This window comes from Odontesthes bonariensis, chromosome 3 (assembly GCF_027942865.1).
Source record: "Odontesthes bonariensis isolate fOdoBon6 chromosome 3, fOdoBon6.hap1, whole genome shotgun sequence".
In the NCBI taxonomy this organism is placed as follows: Eukaryota; Metazoa; Chordata; class Actinopteri; order Atheriniformes; family Atherinopsidae; genus Odontesthes; species Odontesthes bonariensis.
The window spans coordinates 38,469,243-38,487,584 of NC_134508.1; the positions used below are offsets into that span (position 1 = coordinate 38,469,243).

The 18,342-nt window shown below is 39.4% G+C and overlaps 1 protein-coding gene and 1 long non-coding RNA gene across 2 annotated transcripts; one reads left to right on the forward strand and one right to left on the reverse strand.

Annotated features, from left to right (window-relative positions):
• Positions 1-6,818: 6,818 nt before the first annotated feature.
• LOC142377928 (uncharacterized) lies at positions 6,819-8,420 on the reverse strand. The gene is made up of 3 exons (XR_012769567.1): positions 8,346-8,420; positions 7,091-7,366; positions 6,819-6,932 (listed from the first exon to the last, which is right to left on the reverse strand). It is a non-coding gene; the product is annotated as an uncharacterized LOC142377928 (long non-coding RNA).
• Positions 8,421-10,343: 1,923 nt separating this feature from the next.
• LOC142377929 (putative selection and upkeep of intraepithelial T-cells protein 1 homolog) lies at positions 10,344-16,636 on the forward strand. The gene is made up of 4 exons (XM_075462265.1): positions 10,344-10,415; positions 13,583-13,924; positions 15,859-16,134; positions 16,300-16,636. The coding sequence occupies exons 2-4, from the start codon at positions 13,660-13,662 to the stop codon at positions 16,437-16,439; spliced, it is 681 nt and encodes a 226-aa protein (XP_075318380.1). The 5' UTR covers positions 10,344-10,415; positions 13,583-13,659; the 3' UTR covers positions 16,440-16,636.
• The last annotated feature ends 1,706 nt before the right edge of the window (positions 16,637-18,342 follow it).

Here is an 18,342-nt window from a genome sequence, read left to right on the forward strand (position 1 = left end):
TATTCTATAAAATGGACAATCTCATGGTAAGTTGATCAACTCATCCAGCACACTGGTTATTGATTGTGTCTGTGGTTCTTCCAGTTTCTTCTACTTCTCCATGAGTGGGGCTTTCTGCTGGGTTGGAATGACCCAGTCGAGACAGTGAGTGGTCCTACCTCAGGGTCCCCAGCGGTGAAACCCCTGAGCGGTGAGTCGCTCGGCGGGTCGGGGAGACAGAATGATGTGGGGTGTGTATGTAGCTGGTTTGAGTCCAACTCTTGTTTCCTGGTACTGGGGCCTTAAACTGAGATGGCAGGTGATGGAGGAAGCGCAGAAGCTGCGGCCTTTTGACCGGAGGCCAGTTCCCAGCCGTCACTGGGCAAGAGGCAGGATAAACCCTGGATGGGCTGCCCGTCCATCACAGAGCCACACAGAGACAAACAGCCATCCACTATCCATGCTCACACTCACTTAGAATTCACATCTTGTGCTCGCAGCAAAGAGTATTAACTCTGTAAGTAGGTATAACCGACGTTGTTTTATTGAATCATTTCATCTGTAAAAGGATATTTACACAAGGTAGAAATGATACATTAGTCTGATTGAGTTAAAACAAAATCCTCCAACTCCTCTGCAGTGAGTTCTAATAGCAATGAGGAGCAGGGGCCATTATGGAATATATATATATATACACATGTTCTTTACTGATGTCCTCTGTGACGATTGTCAGCATATCATCAATCTGATGTTGACTCATATGAACGTGTGAATAAGATCTTCACATAAGAAGGTGGACAGCGAGATTCTCCTAACTCATGTATTCTTTTGAATCAAATTAAATGTCCCCAAAGCCTTCTGGTTTTCTTTTTTTTTTTTTAATCAAAACCCACTTTGTGGCCTTGTTACAGCTCGACTGCAGTTTACAGGCCGTCATTTCTCAGCAGTGTTTATATTCACATCATCATAGTTATTGTTCTTGGTGCAGACGGCCCTGAACACTGGAATACATGCAAATAAAGCTATGTGATAGTATTTCTATGTATTTTTCTGTTAATGAGAGGGAATCATTGACATGAAAATATGTTAACAGGCCACTCTGCTTCCACTGTTCTAAATAAGAGCAGAATGAGCTACATGCAGCTTCATGACCACAACAGTCTTATTTCTCACATTACAGCAGAGCCACCAACCCAACCAAAAACCTTTGTTTTACTGTTTTATCCTGATCAAAGCTGGTCTGAGCTCCTAAACTGGCTGAAATAAGTGTGAACCATCTTTGTCTACAACTCTGCTGGTTCAGACATAAAAGATGCAAACATAAAACAAACTTCAGCAGCAAACTTCAAACATTTAAAGGTTGTTTGGAGTCTTGATCAGAAAGTTGCATTGAATTAGAGGAGATGCTTGTTGGTCCTTGTTGGTTTGCAGAAAGGACAAAATCATTTTATTAAAAAACACGTCATTTTATCTTTTAAAAACCAAGAAATGATGCATATAAATAACTGTCAGGACTCTGAACATGGGATACATGCTGCTGATATGTTTATACATTAATTAAACTTACCTTTATTACAGTTTAGATTGATAACACCGTTGGATACAAGGATATAGAGAACACTCAGAATGTAACTGAATGTGATGCACAGCAGATTCAACATCAAACAAACAGAGCAACAATATCTGTGAATGCTTTCAAAAGTCAAACATTATGTGGAGATTAAAGCATCCAGGCTCTGCTTTTAGGAATGTATCTAACATCCAGCTACCTCAGAGTTGACCTGACTGCCATGTTTTAGTCTCCTTCATCTGCATCATCCTGCAATTCTGCTCACGAGTGGTGAGAGATGTTGTGTGGATAGCAGCAAAGGGGTGTGCCTTCCTTCAAGAAAACAACCTGCGCTTCGCGGAGGATCTCTGCAAAGCTGACAGGGAGTCGAGGAAAGCGTTGTGGCCATTCCTGGAAAAAGCCAGGAAGAAGGGGAAAAAAGCCTACTTTGTAAGCGGCCGTGCCTTCATTGAAAAAAAGGAAATTACTCTGCAGGGAGGTATCATGCCATAATGCTGTCTCCAACAGGTGATTGTTCACTGACTGAACTGTTTACACAAAGTTTTGCGGGCCTATATGTTGGCGCCTTTATGGTTCTTACTTAAAAAAAAAGAAGGGTTACGATGCTGTTCTCAGGGCATCTCACCAAGTTACTAGTTCCAACTTTGAAGCTGTACTTACCAGTTTATTTTTTTGTTCTGCATTCACTATTTCTCTTTCTTCAATTCAAATTCAATTCAATTCAAAAATACTTTATTTATCCCGGAGGGAAATTAAATGTTGATGTAGCTCAATTAAATCAAAGAGTTATTATAGATGCTGATGGCTGTGGGCAGGAAAGATTTCCTGTAGCGGTCCGTTTTGCATCCAAACTGAAGAAGCCTTTGACTGAAGAGACTCTGTTTTCTGATAACAGTCTCATGGAGAGGATGTTCAGGGTTGTCCATAATTCTCTTGATTTTGTGCAAAATCCTTCTTTGCATTATTGTCTCCAGAGGTTCCACAGTCGTCCCCAGAACAGAACCAGCCTTCCTTATCAGGTTGTTGAGTCTTTTTAGGTCCCTGGTTCTGTTGCTGCTGCCCCAACAGATGACGCAAGAGGAAATGACGCTCTCAACAACAGACTTGTAGAATATCTGCAACATCTTGCTGCAAACCTTGAAGGACCTTAGCTTCCTCAAGAAGTACAGTCTGCTCTGTCCTTTCTTGTAGATGGCTTCACTGTTGTGTCTCCAGTCCAGTCTGTTGTCCACATGAACACCAAGGTATGTATATTCCTCAACCACCTCCACTTCTTCTCCCATGATGGAAACAGGGTTTGATCTGACCCTGTTTCTCCTGAAATCTACAATCATCTCCTTTGTTTTGTTAACATTCAAGATGAGATGATTGTTCCCACACCATGCCACAAAGCGGTCCACCAGCTCTCTGTACTCAGCTTCTTGTCCATCTCTGATATATTAGTTGGTGGTTAAAGTTAGTTTCTTGCTGTTTTTTGCTGGTTAAACTTCAGTTTAAGATCTTTGTAACAAGCCCCTGATCGTCTCTGTGGGCAAATGTTAATAACCCCGTGAGTAAAGTGTGAAATGTCTCAATCAGCTTCGACTTTTCCCCAGCACACTTCTGCACGTTACTGTTTGCCGGAGGACAGCGTGCCAAAGAACACATTTTTGCGGGCCTTCACTTCAGAAAGTAGCACCGACATCTCGCTTTCCGTGAAGTTCTTCTTTTTTCCCGTCTTATTCAGTCTTTTTTCTTTATTTTCTGACAGTACACAGAGGGGAATCGCAGGTGCAGGGCTCATTTAAATAGGATTTGCGTATTTAAGTAGGGGTGTGGACAGGGAGGAGTCGGGTGCACCGACATGTGCGCTCAATTCCACGTTGATTGGGATGTACAAACGAAATGTGCTTGGATTAATGCGTGCGCACAGATTCGTACATCCGACATTGGGCATTTGGGTTTGAGCGTACGCCAAGTTTCAGTAGGAAATCCACGCAAGTCTTTGTACATGATGCCCCTGGTCTTTGGATAAAAGCTTCTGCCAAAAGCATGAAGATAAAAATGTAGCTCTGCTTTTGTCAATCTGCTCTTTTGGCATATTTTCTTTATCCAAAATATCCATGAAGAAAGGGGCTGACGATGTGCATGTATGAGACCTAAAAGCTACAGCTTTTACCACTAATCAAAATGTGTGAGAAACAAACCACGTACCCAGAGACTGACATGGTGGCACTAAAAGAAGCCCTTATGAACCAATATTTAGAGATAGATGATTTAAAAAAAAAAAAGGGAAATCTTTGGGAGGAATTTCTGTAAAGCTGCACGCTTTGCACCATAAGACACCGTGTGTGTGTGTGATATGTGTTAGAAATACAGGAAGCTGCTCTAACATGGAGGATCTCTATTGGCTTGGAGTTAGAGCTCTGAGGTACTGTTACAAGAACAGTTTGCCTTCATGTAGGAACCTGCAAAAGAGAAAGAAGAGAAAAGAATATCAGATTAAATCTTTTTTTTTTATGTTTAACAGTAAACAATTTTTTATTTATTTTTTTTAACAGAAGACTCAAAAGCTCAAATCTACACATAAAACATTAGTTAATGTTTTAGCTCCCAGCATTACTAACTTTAACCAAATTTCCATCAACATCTCAGCTGTTCTTACAAGGGAAGAGAGACAATTTTGTACTCAGCAAGAGGAGGGGCCAGGAAATAAAACAAGAAACTACCTGAAAATAAAGGATTTTCCTCACAATCTAGATGACGTCACAGAGGGGAAAAAATCTGAGGCCCAAAATATGACCAGCGTATGCTAACATGTCCTGGATGATGTGATGATAAGCAGACAGCAACAAATACAGATGTGAAGGCATTCAGGATGTGCAGAGGATGCGCTCACATCCGACTGCTTAGGCCACATTCAGAGGCTGTTTGGGACTCTTTTGGTCACATTTTCATTAAAGTCAGACCAAAAACTCCATCTGAGCCACAGAGAAGGAAGAAATAGTCCTCTGATGTGACGCTGTGCAACAATGTTTTCTCAACATTTTGTTTTGCGGGTTAATAAAAGGAAGATTTAAAAAAAATTTAAATTTAAAAATAAATTTAAAAAAATAAAATCTGTAAATCTGTGCATCTGAGGCAGAGAAAAGCCTGGTTATTAAAAGCCCTTTCACATACCCACCGCTGTTTCTGTTTGATAATTCACACATATAAGACAGAGGCCCCACATCAGTGTGTGCTGTCACACATCAAGCTGGCATCGAGTAATCATCTGAGTCTCAACAGTGTGATTGGACATGGGCCCTATATGACAGCAATGAGCAATGACAGCATCGGTCCCGGCTTGAAAGCCACGTGTAAATAAGTTTAAATATTTTTGCCCATTTACGTCGTACAACCCTCGGGTGCAGTATAACAAGGTGAACTGATGCAGTGCTGTTTTGGGATCTGCACATTTTTCTGTTCCTCAGCGCTGGTGTTTTAATGTGACATACAGCTAAATTAAAAATGGACCAGCCAGTAATGTGCTGTGCAGTATAGGGACGATACTGACAAGGACCAATGAATGGGAGGACTCAGATGCAGAGGGTAGCGTAATTCAGACAAGTTTTATTTAATAAATAAACAAAGGGGCTATGAAAATTACTCTCGAACAAAAAAGGAAGACAAAACTGACTATGAAAAGTTATAACAAAAAAAAAAAAAAAAAAAAAAAAAAAAAAAAAAAAAAAAAAAAAATCACTCCAGATGGAGGAAGAAAGGGATCTGTAAGAAAAGCTAAACTGAAAATCTCTCCTTAAAACTGGAGGCTGTTTTCTATGGCTGAGGCACTATGAACAAAAAACACTCCTTAAAAGACTGGAGGCTATAACAATGAACTTCAGGTATCGTGGTAGATTTCTTTGACTATGAGCTATGGAAAAGGCCTGGCATGAACGAAAGATCGAAACACACTGGCTACAAGACAAAGGGAGACGCAGACTATAAGACACATGAGGGTAATGGGAAACAGGTGGACACAATCAGGAATCAGGGAAGACACTCCTACATGTGACACATGAGGAAGGGCAAGTGACCTGAAACGAGAGGAGACTTATTCTTCAAAATAAAACAGGAAATCGCAAGACAAAAAACAACCCCAAAATAAAACCACCTCACCGCGGTGTGACAGATACAAAACCAACAGATGTATTAAAGTGAGTAATTATCATCAATTAATGCTTCTTCCACTCCCTGCTGCAATAGTTTTATTTTATGTAAAGCACTTTGAATTGTTTGTACATGAAATGTGCTATATAAATAAATTTGATTTGATTTTGATTTAACTGTGAGCAGATGTCATGTTTCTTTTTAAAGAGACAGCTCCAGAATAAAACTGCAGAGTCTCAACGCCTCAGTTTGGGAGTCTTCAGTCAGCAGAGGTCACTGAGCAATCATTTCACCCTCCTTTTACTCGTCTCACACTGCATCTGCTGAGCTGCTGAAAAGTTGGTGAAAAAGAAAAGGTGCAATAACTGCATCAGGAAAATCTGAGACATGTTCATGTCTGAATGATGACACAGTTTAGGTCAGTGAGTGTATTCTGTGTTTTACAGAAGCATCAGGAGACCTGCTGATGTTCTGTTTGTTGCTCAACAGACACATAACTGCCACATAGGCTGTGTGTTCATCTGCATATCGAGTGAGTATCTGAGCCATCATTCGGATGGGGGGGCGCATTATAAAGCCACACATGTACACACATGTGATCAGATCAGCCAGGACGGATCACCAAATGTAAACAGGGTCTGAAACTCTGCTGTCATCTGTACATGAAGATTAAAACACCCTGATGCAACATGATGTCCCTCAACCTCTGCTCTGCACACAGCTCTGTACCGAGAGGAACACTGTGATACAGAGAAAGTTTGGAACAACCGTGATAAGACCTTAAGATTACCTGAAAATGAGCTTTCATGTGACTGCAGCACTTACACACATCATGTAAAGACAAACTGATCTCATAGTTCAAATGTGCATGTTAGAACAATATATTTAGTTCAAATATAAGAGCATTGTGGTTTTTATAAAACCGTTTTAGGTGAAAATCTAAATAAGTGTTGCTGTTGGGTATCAGCCATAAAACGGGACACTTTACAGATACAGGAAATGATGTTTCAGTGGCTTGTGTAATACAACAGAGGTTTAAATGTGAAAGGACAAAAACAACTGTCAAGAATGTGAAAGCATGTCTGCACATTACAATTATCTTGATACATTTATCATCAGAATTTACCTTTCTTCTTGCGTCGTCTGATGTATAATAAGAAAGCAACCAGAGCTAAGAGAGCAACATTTAGAACTCCAGAAAATCCCAGACCTATCCACACATCAGAACAAGGATGGAACTGAAACTGCTTGTCTGAAAAACACGACAGAAACATTAAATGAGTGAAAAGACAATGTAGAACAATCAAGACAAAAATAAAATGTGTTCAAGGCTGAAGATTATAAAACCAAAGATATGTATGAAAAATATTAAAACACACAAACATCAAATATCACACGTAGAAATGTCACCTGGCACAACGATCTCATCAACAACATGGCCGCTGTCCTCTTGTTTGGCTACACAGCGGAAGAGGTTGGTCTTTGTCTTTTTCACAGAGATCTGGAGGGAAACGTCATAGAGGCCTCCTCTGCGTGAGACCTGTGGCTCCTCAGCAGGAAGAATGTTTCCATCGCTGTCCTGCCACTCTACGGCAGGTTCTGAAGTAGCACCTGCGACGTCACACTTTAGCCGCACCCCATCCTCTGTGGTTTTAAGTATCCCAACAGAAACCTTTGGAGGTGGATCTGTGAAAACTTGACAGATGACATTTAACGGTTTAACCTCCTTTGAGGAATTTTGTGATCAGTGAAATAACTATGTGACAGAAACAGTGCTGAAATGTTCAGTGCAGTTTCATTCATCAAACAAACAAAACAAAAAAAATCAATCAACATAACTTTGATCATTAGAGACTGATCTGCAGAGCAGAGAGTAAGAACAGTCTGCACCTGACATGTGGTCATGTTAAGAGAAAGTGTTCAAGGAAATAAGGGTTTAAATAGTTAAAGTTATACAAATGACCAAAATAAATAGCAAGAACTGTGCAGAGCCTCCTGTTTCAATCAGATACATTACTGTAGTAACATTTACCCAACATCTGGTCAGTGAGGTCACCATTCCTAAATACTGCTGGATATGTACATAAGTAACAAAGCAACATACTTTATTTATGTTGATTACATAAGTTAAATGTTGCTTTGCTGTCATACTTTGTCATAATGCTCTGATCTGAAAGGTTTAGGCTGAATCTTTGAATGCACCCATTTAAATCATTTTTCTTTGCGTGTATATATATATATATATATATATATACATAATAAAAAATAAAAAATATGTTCAGTATCATATTCAGTTATCTTGTGTATAAAAGTATTGGTATAGTATAAAGTATAGTACAGCAGGACGTGGAAACACTCAATATGTCTTGGCCTCACTAAGAGTAGCTATCCAAGCAGCTAAACAGGGATTCAGAAACTCCACAGAAGCAGATTCTTTCTTGTGATTTTTACTGAATCATCATTTTGTGAAACTGAAATACAAACACATACAAAACATGCATCAAAAATAGTACATGAATTACTATTTAGCTAAGTTACATCATGTGTTTGCTATGTCATTGAGAAAATACTTCGTTTTTAATTGCATTTTTAACCTATAAACATATGAATTATCAGCATGAAATAAACTAGAAGTATGATCAATTATGTAAAACAAAGTACTTACAGACGTTGCTTGAACAAGCATAGAAACATAAAAGGTGGCAAATGAGGAGTGGCAGACAATGCAGCTGTCTCCACTGCAGGAAAGATCAAAATGATTCCGTCACTAAGCTTCTGACAACTGAGTCGTCAAAATAAAAGTATCTCAAAATCGTTTTTATAATAAGAGTCATAATGACAAAGTAGGTATATTGGTCTTACCACAAGTGTAAACAATGAAAGTTGCATGAAAGGAAAATATTAAAATGTAAACATGACACAATACCTTCAGTTGTGCATTTGCTTGTGTGAGTAACTTGTGTGTCTGAGTGGTTGTAGAAGCAACAAACAGATACCTTCAGTTGTCTTGTGTATAAAAGTATTGACACAACCACAGTTAGCCTCCTTAGCTGCCTTTTCTCTTGGTGTAATCACGACGTTTGTACAAAAATCCGTTCATACATCGAATGTCAATGAAAACATTTGAAGTAGTTTCTCTCCCAACATTATTTTAACGCTGCAAATAAGCCAGACAACGTGAGAAAAGCACGCCACGGGCACTTTAAGGACAGATCAGGACAAACCAGTGGAGACTTTTGAATAATAATGTCGCTGATCTCTACATTCTGCGTATTCTCTTATTGCTCTTCCCATTGTCCTGTGAAAAACAGATTTTTCCCACAGATGATTCGGTTTGATCAGGGACAGTGAGTGGAATAGACAGAGTATAGTTAGTGTTTTTAAACAACATTAAGGTGCCCGAGAGTATAGCATCAACTACTGTGGAGAATTCCTGGAGACTAACTGGGAAATTATATATTGAGCAGAATTCATTATAACTGAGTAATCGTCCTTCCTTATTAGCCAGCTGAGCCACTAGTAGGATACCATTTTGAACCCAAGTCTCGAGGAAGAGTGACCTGTTTTTAGATAAAATATCTCTGTTGTTCCAGATAAGGTATTTGTGAGGAGAGAAGTTATGTTTATAAATGAGCGTCCACGCTAAGAGCACCTGCTTATGGAAAGATGAGAGTTTTACAGGAAGTTTTTCAACATTGTAATTACAGTTTAAAATGAAGTTAAAGCGCAAGAAAACCTGATAAGGTATAAGGTTCCAGATAGAAGTTGGATTCTTAAGAAAGTGTTTAGCCCAATTAATTTTGAATGTGTTATTTAGGGTAGAGAAATCCAAAAAGTTAAGTCCACCTGATTCATAATTATTCATAATAACAGTTTTTCTAATATAGTGTGTACGATTTTTCCATACAAAATTAAGAAGCATACGGTCAATATCTTTACTAATTTTGTTGTCTAAATGTAAGGGGAGAGCAGCCTATGTCAGTCGGGATAATCCTTCAGCATTAGTAATTATTACTCTACCTTTTAGTCCCTCTGCAGCCACTGGTTTAGTTTTTTTTTTTGGGGGGGGTTCTATATAATTGGTGTGAAATTAGAGGAGCATCTTAAGTTTTGGTCTGGGGGACCTGACAGGGGAGGTCTGCAGTTTTATTTTGAAATGTGTGCCGTGCATTTCCGGGCCTGACGGTCCTGACAGCCAGAAAACGCCAGGAAAAATAATTTAATATACGTTTTGGTTTGTTTGTTTATTTGATTTGATTCTGTTTATTTGCTTTAGTTATTTATTTTCTTACTTTAGTTATTATTTATCTACACTTCATTATGAAAAAGTGATATAGTCTGGCCAGTTCCTTTACACATTCCTGTACAGTAGGTGGCGGTATACACACTAAATGCTGTAACCCGCAAATAAACAGAAGAAGAAGAAGAAAACGCCAGGACTTCTCCAGTCAGGGGCTACTCGGACTTCTTGGAGAAAACTCGTTTCATGTTTTCCTATCCGTTTCTCTCGTTTGTGATCTGTTTTAATTGCACAACCGTGTCCAAAATCTATCCATTGCAAACTTATTTTGGAGTATCTAAGATCTCTCAGACCAAAACAACTTGTTATAACAATACGTTTGCTAGTTTTGAAGTTTCATCGAGACCAGCTAACAATGACGGAGGAGCTGGGTTTTCTGGGTTGCTTTCGTCTTTCTCCTGAACAAGACTGGGACAACTTTTGCACATGAACAAGGTAAAAACGTGAATACACAAGCTCAGTCCGTATATGACTTGACTATTAAACACTTAATTTAGTTGTAGCTGTTAGCTTAGTTAGTTGTTAGCTACAAATAAAGTAAGTAACGCAGACATCCCAAGTCTCCCGGAAGCTCCGGGAGACTCCCTGATATTGATAGTTAATCACGGATGCACGCGAGTCGGATAAAATGTCCCGGATTTTAGACTATTCGAGAGAGTTTTTTTTTTTTCAATGCGAGTGAGAGCGTGCAGGCAACACAATAACTCGTGCAATGCGCGTTTCGACTGCGCATCCACGAGAGAGAGGGGTGTGGGGACAGGTGTGAAACCTGTGCGTGTCTGTCCAAAGCGATGCTCTGTTCAACGAGCGTTCAGGGCGACTCCTGGTCAGAGGGCGCGCTGATTGGTTTAGTCAGCAAAATAAGCCAATAACGTTCGGTGTGGGAGGGCTTCGATTTACTCTCTGACAGTCACCTAAGTTACCACTCAAAACTGTGCATCCTGCCAAATGGCAGAGGGTGAATCCTTGAGTTAAAAAACGAAAATATAAGACTCATTTTACAGCAGAATATACTAAAGTATATCCATGTCTAGTGAAGGTGAAGAATGATGACACCGTGCGAGGTGCACTGTATGCAACAGTGACTTCAGTATTGCCCACGGCGGACTTAATGACTGTAAAACATGTGGAGGTAGGTGAACGCGCCATCACCTGCATTTTATTTCTGTAGGGTAAATGCTGTTATAAAATAAAGCAAAACGTATCAAAGACTTATTTAAAGTATCAATACACATTTAGTTACTAAATTGTGTAGGCCTATATCTAACTAGCCATGCAGCTACAGTATCTAACTATCTATATCCAGCCTGTCTAAGCCTTTAAAAAAATCCCCAATTTAATATAGGGCCGGGCGCGGGGGGGGGGGGGGGGGGGGGGTCGATAAGCATCTCCCTGAAATGAGTTTTTGGAACTTGGGATGTCTGGTAACGTAGCTAATGTTGGCTCATAACAATGCTAGCTCATAACAATTACAGCTAATACATCTGCCATAAGTCCCCACATTTCAATCATGGTTTTGAGATAAGATGGTTACAGTTGCTGCCGGATTTGCGGTGTCTGTGGCGTCTCTGCTCTCATCACTTTCAATCAGGTAAAAATCATAATCACTTTAAGTTAGCTGGCAAATCTTTAGTTCTACGCACAGCTATGGGGATGTAGACTAATGTTTTATGCACTAACTTGTGGGCTTGTGTTTCTTTGGTTAAGCCACTTGTAGATCCACCCTAGCCACAATCTTTTTTTCATTATTTTTTTCGTGTTTTGTGTAAAGCTGTCTTGTTCAAGATGGTACATCAATCAGTGATTGAAATGAGGAAGTACTGTACATCCAAGTTGTGTTGCCATTAAGGCAAAATGTTTAAAGGACTTTTAATTTGACAGGCTGTAGATCGGTTCCGGTAGTTTGAGGCCATTTCCTGTAGATCGGAAAGTAAACAATCTGGATGTATGCACGTGAAATCCATCTGCTGCCAGCACTAGAGGCAATGCCGTGAGTACAAATTCATGATTAGGTTAATAAGTTAATGTTAAAATACTATTTAAAAAGGAAAGACTACACTTAGTTACAACGTTCTATTTACATATATTTACATGTATATTTCATGACAAGATTTTTGCTAAAACAGTTGAACTTTATTCTTTTGTTACAGTTTCCACTCTGTCATGTAAGATGATGTTGGAAGCCATAGTAAACAGCAAGAAAATGCTCATTACGACTCGACGTCTTTTTGCATCAGAGTTAGTTGGTTGTATAGCTACAGTTGCTACACTGCAGTGAGGACAACACACAAGTACAAGTTTCATATGTGGGGCATATTTAAATGTAGAATTGGCTGCAGGTCCATTAAAAATGGACCACAGGCTACCATATACTACCATGCTAATTTTGTATTAATGATTTGATGGATGCCGATTTATGAACAAATTTTCTTGAAGGACGGATGAAAATTTCAAGATTTATTTGCCAGTGTCATGGATTTCACAGATGTGAGAACCTGCCCCCCTCCTGATGGTGTATCTGATGGTGCCACCGGGATGGGTTTCCCCTGCTATAACAGAGTTCACGCCATCATCACCTTAGGTCAGTGTTTCTTAATTGCGGTCCTCGGGACCCACTGCCCTGCATGTTTTCGATGTTTCCCTCCTCCAGCACACCTGATTCAAATGAATGGCTCCTGATCAGGACACTGCATAGCTTCAAATGATCAACTAGTCATCAAGCTCTGCAGTGGCCTGATCAGGGGTGCTGGAGGAGGGAAACATCGAAAACATGCAGGGCAGTAGGTCCCAAGGACCGGTATTGAGAAACACTGCCTGACACTACCCCATCCTGACTGAAAGCGAGCGAGCGAAACTGACGCGATACGACGACAAAATTTCGCGAGGGTGTCCTGATATGCACGATTTTGTCGGGAGTGATTCTATTGGTTCAGAATCCAAACCAATCAAAGCATCGATAAGAAGAAATAAACGCCGCTGCAAATTGTCGTCCAGATAGAGACAGTGCAAGCTTTTTTTTTTTTTTTTTTTTTTTTTAAGGGGTCGGCGTCATCGCTGAATGGAGCGAGATCGCTCGTGGCATGTCAGGACAGGCTGATTGAAAAAGTACGCATTCTAATCCCTTTTTATCAATCGCTCGCTTGCTCGCTCGCGTTCAGTCAGGATGATGTGTTTGGTTGGTCATCACGTGAAAATGTAAAACCTTTGAGATTGTTTTGAAGCCAGTTCAGTCATGTTGGAATAATGTAATGACACAGTGTAAAATCCACAATGTGATATTTGCTCAAGCTGCTTGGTTTCAGTTGTCTTGGATGTAAAAAAAAAATCTTCTCATGGCCCCATCCTGAAATAATAAAATAATGAACACAACCCCACTTAAAAGATATGGAATATCCCTTTAACACACTGACCCTCTCACTAAAGATGTTGTCAAAAACTAAACCAAAAAAACTCAGAACTCAAAACAAAAAGATTCATGTATGTGAATAATGACTAAACTGTAAACTAACCTGCTTTTAAACCAGAAGGTGAGGTGACATGTACTTGTTTTAATGCATATGTATACCTGCTCATTAAAATACTGTGTCATATTTGTCTTTAAGGGCCTGGTGTGGTACAACTGGTTGCATTAGAAGGAAGTGATGTCATCTTACCGTGTTCTCTCAACACCAAGGAGAGTATGGTGGAGAAGGTCTTTGACTGGAAGATGGATGGACACAAGGAGGTCTTCTATTATGATGCTGGTATTCATTACAACAACGGATTTTCAGGTCAAGATGAGCAGTTCAAAGGAAGAGTCGTTCATTTTCCAGAACAGCTAAAGTTTGGGAATGCCTCCATAATGATCAAAAACACAAAGAAAGGGGACGGAGGAGACTACAATTGTATTTTCCCTCGTCTTCCATCAGGAGAACAAAGATTCAGAATCCAACTTGATGTTGTTGGTGAGTACATTGTTTCTGAAGTCGTTTTGGATAGAATCATCTTGGAAAAAAGCACTGAACACTGCTTCTCAAAGCCCTCATTGATCAGTGATCGTTAACAAGTAAAATACATTTGGGAACAATTCCTTCAGTGGGAATCCGTCCAAGTTTGACTTGACATTGTGGAACTGATATAATTCCTGTTAAAATCAAAGTTAAATAAAGCAGTTTTAAGCAGAATATTTTGACATGATGAAGTTTTTAGGTTATAATAACAGAGGGTGGGGGTTGCCACGCAGTCAGAAATCATTTTTATCTCCACCTGCCTCAGACGTGTTCATATTCTGCGTCTGCATCATTCAGCTGGATCTCGTGTTGTCAAACCGTAGCGTGTTTCTCAAAGTTGTTGTTGTTGTAGCTTCCTAACCTGTAAATAGTGCAGTGAGGGCTCACGAGTCACCGTCATTCGGGAATTCAACCAGTTAGTGGAAACATTAGTCAGATCCTCTCATTCTCAAGAGGAGGCTTCCCCCGAGCGAAAGTGCTACCCAAGATAAAGAAATTATTATTCCATGTTCACTTTAAACGCAGGCTTCTGTGGGTCGAGATCTAGTCGAGCTTTTAATCCAGAGATGGATAGTTATTACTGTTATTTGTAATTATCTTCATTAGTAAATGAGGTTGTAATCAAGCTAGCTCAACTCATCTATATTAAAATGATAAAGTGTATCCCAAAGTGCTTTACTGAACTAAATGTAAAGTTGACGGGACACAAGTGTGAAAAATAAAACAACATAACGAAGATAGAATTAAAACATCAACACTTAGAAAACAAAGTGTTGATCACTGAGACACTATTTTGACACTAATCTCGGACTCATTGATTTGGGACTCATGAATTCAGCTCTTTGAATGTGAACTTTGTGTTATGTTACTGAAGTGGAGTGTTTAACTGTGGAGCAGCAAGTGAATCATTTTAATAACCTCTGACCACTTTGGTCATTTCACCGTTTGAAGGAATCAAACATTTTTGCGAACCAATATTATCGAAACATCCACTAAACCATCAAATATTTTAGCTGCTTCGTCCACACTGTGAATAGTTCAGTATAAAATGTGAAATCCTGGATATTTACATTGAAGTTTCCAGCAAATGAACTCTGATACATTACACACAGCAGGGTATGTTTTAGCCTGGTTTGGTTCAGTGGTGCAGAATCTTTCTTTTACTTTGGGCTAATTGATCAATTCCATTCATCAAACTAATGTTTTACTGTTGGTCTGTTCAGCTTTTATTGACTTCCTTAAAGAGAACATGATACTGAACATATTTTTACTCTTTTATTCTTCACTTTAACTTATAATAAACAAGTAAAAATAACAATGAAATGAGAATCTGGACAAAGTGTGACAGCAAAGCAACATTTAACTTATGTAATCAACATAAATAAAGTATGTTGCTTTGTTACTTATGTACATATCCAGCAGTGTTTAGGAATGGTGAGCTCACTGACCAGATGTCGGGTAAATGTTACTACAGTAATGTATCTGATTGAAACAGGAGGCTCTGCACAGTTCTTGCTATTTATTTTGGTCATTTGTATAACTTTAACTATTTAAACCCTTATTTCCTTGAACACTTTCTCTTAACATGACCACATGTCAGGTGCAGACTGTTCTTACTCTCTGCTCTGCAGATCAGTCTCTAATGATCAAAGTTATTGTTGATTGATTTTTTTTTTTTTTTGTTTGATGAATGAAACTGCACTGAACATTTCAGCACTGTTTCTGTCACATATAGTTTGTTATTTCACTGATCCCAAAATTCCTCAAAGGAGGTTAAACTGTTAAATGTCAAGTGGAAAGAGTAGAAAAGGTGTAACTTTGCCCCTTCTCTCTTCATTATGTTGTTTCTCATGTCGACAGTTGCTTGAAACATTGTGATGTTTTCACAGATCCACCTCCAAAGGTTTCTGTTGGGATACTTAAAACCACAGAGGACGGGGTGCGGCTAAAGTGTGACGTCGCAGGTGCTTCTTCAGAACCTGCCGTAGAGTGGCAGGACAGCGATGGAAACATTCTTCCTGCTGAGGAGCCACAGGTCTCACGCAGAGGAGGCCTCTATGACGTTTCCCTCCAGATCTCTGTGAAAAAGACAAAGACCAACCTCTTCCGCTGTGTAGCCAAACAAGAGGACAGCGGCCATGTTGTTGATGAGATCGTTGTGCCAGGTGACATTTCTACGTGTGATATTTGATGTTTGTGTGTTTTAATATTTTTCATACATATCTTTGGTTTTATAATCTTCAGCCTTGAACACATTTTATTTTGGTCTTGATTATAACATGTTGTACATAGTCTGTTCACTCATTTAATGTTTCTGTCGTGTTTTTCAGATAAGCAGTTTCAGTTCCATCCTTGTTCTGATGTGTGGATAGGTCTGGGATTTTCTGGAGTTCTAAATGTTGCTCTCTTAGCTCTGGTTGCTTTCTTATTATTATACATCAGACGACTCAAGAAGAAAGGTAAATTCTGATAATAAATGTATCAAGATAATTGTAATGTGCAGACATGCTTTCACATTCTTGACAGTTGTTTTTGTCCTTTCACATTTAAACCTCTGTTGTATTACACAAGCCACTGAAACATCATTTCCTGTATCTGTAAAGTGTCCCGTTTTATGGCTGATACCCGACAGCAACCCTTATTTAGATTTTCACCTAAAACGGTTTTATGAAAACCACAACGCTCTTATATTTGAACTAAATATATTGTTCTAACATGCACATTTGAACTATGAGATCAGTTAGTCTTTACATGATGTGTGTAAGTGCTGCAGTCACATGAAAGCTCATTTTCAGGTAATCTTAAGGTCTTATCACGGTTGTTCCAAACTTTCTCTGTATCACAGTGTTCCTCTCGGTACAGAGCTGTGTGCAGAGCAGAGGTTGAGGGACATCATGTTGCATCAGGGTGTTTTAATCTTCGGCTCCATGTACAGATGACAGCAGAGTGTCAGACCCTGTTTACATTTGGTGATCCGTCCTGGCTGATCCGACCACATGTGTGTACATGTGTGGCTTTATAATCCGAATGATGGCTCAGATACTCACTCGATATGCAGATGAACACAGTGGCAGTTATGTGTCTGTTGAGCAACAAATGACACGAGTAAAAGGAGGGTGAAATGATTGCTCAGTGACCTCTGCTGACTCCCAAACTGAGGCGTTGAGACTCTGCAGTTTTATTCTGGAGCCGTCTCTTTAAAAAGAAACATGACATCTGCTCACAGTTGATGGCAACCTTACTGACTTTAATACATCTGTTGGTTTTGTATCGTCCCTATACTGCACAGCATATTACTGGCTGGTCCATTTTTAATTTAGCTGTATGTCACATTAAAACACCAGCGCTGAGGAACAGAAAAATGTGCAGATCCCAAAACAGCACTGCATCAGTTCACCTTGTTATACTGCACCCGAGGGTTGTACGACGTAAATGGGCAAAAATATTTAAACTTATTTACACGTGGCTTTCAAGCCGGGACCGATGCATATCATTGCTCATTGTTGTCATATAGGGCCCATGTCCAATCACACTGTTGAGACTCAGATGATTACTCGATGCCAGCTTGATGTGTGACAGCACACACTGATGCGGGGCCTCTGTCTTATATGTGTGAGTTATCAAAGAGAAACAGCGGTGGGTATGTGAAAGGGCTTTTAATAACCAGGCTTTTCTCTGCCTCAGATGCACAGATTTACAGATTTTATTTTTTTAAATTTAATTTTAAATTTAAATTTTTTTTAAATCTTCCTTTTATTAACCCGCAAAACAAAATGTTGAGAAAACATTGTTGCACAGCGTCACATCAGAGGACTATTTCTTCCTTCTCTGTGGCTCAGATGGAGTTTTTGGTCTGACTTTAATGAAAATGTGACCAAAAGAGTCCCAAACAGCCTCTGAATGTGGCCTAAGCAGTCGGATGTGAGCGCATCCTCTGCACATCCTGAATGCCTTCACATCTGTATTTGTTGCTGTCTGCTTATCATCACATCATCCAGGACATGTTAGCATACGCTGGTCATATTTTGGGCCTCAGATTTTTTCCCTCTGTGACGTCATCTAGATTGTGAGGAAAATCCTTTATTTTCAGGTAGTTTCTTGTTTTATTTCCTGGCCCCTCCTCTTGCTGAGTACAAAATTGTCTCTCTTCACTTGTAAGAACAGCTGAGATGTTGATGGAAATTTGGTTAAAGTTAGTAATGCTGGGAGCTAAAACATTAACTAATGCAGGTAATGTTTGGTTCATTTTTGGGTAGATTTGAGCTTTTGAGTCTTCTGTAAAAAAAACAAATTGTTTACTGTTAAACATTATAAAAGAATGATTTAATCTGATATTCTTTTCTCTTCTTTCTCTTTTGCAGGTTCCTACCTGA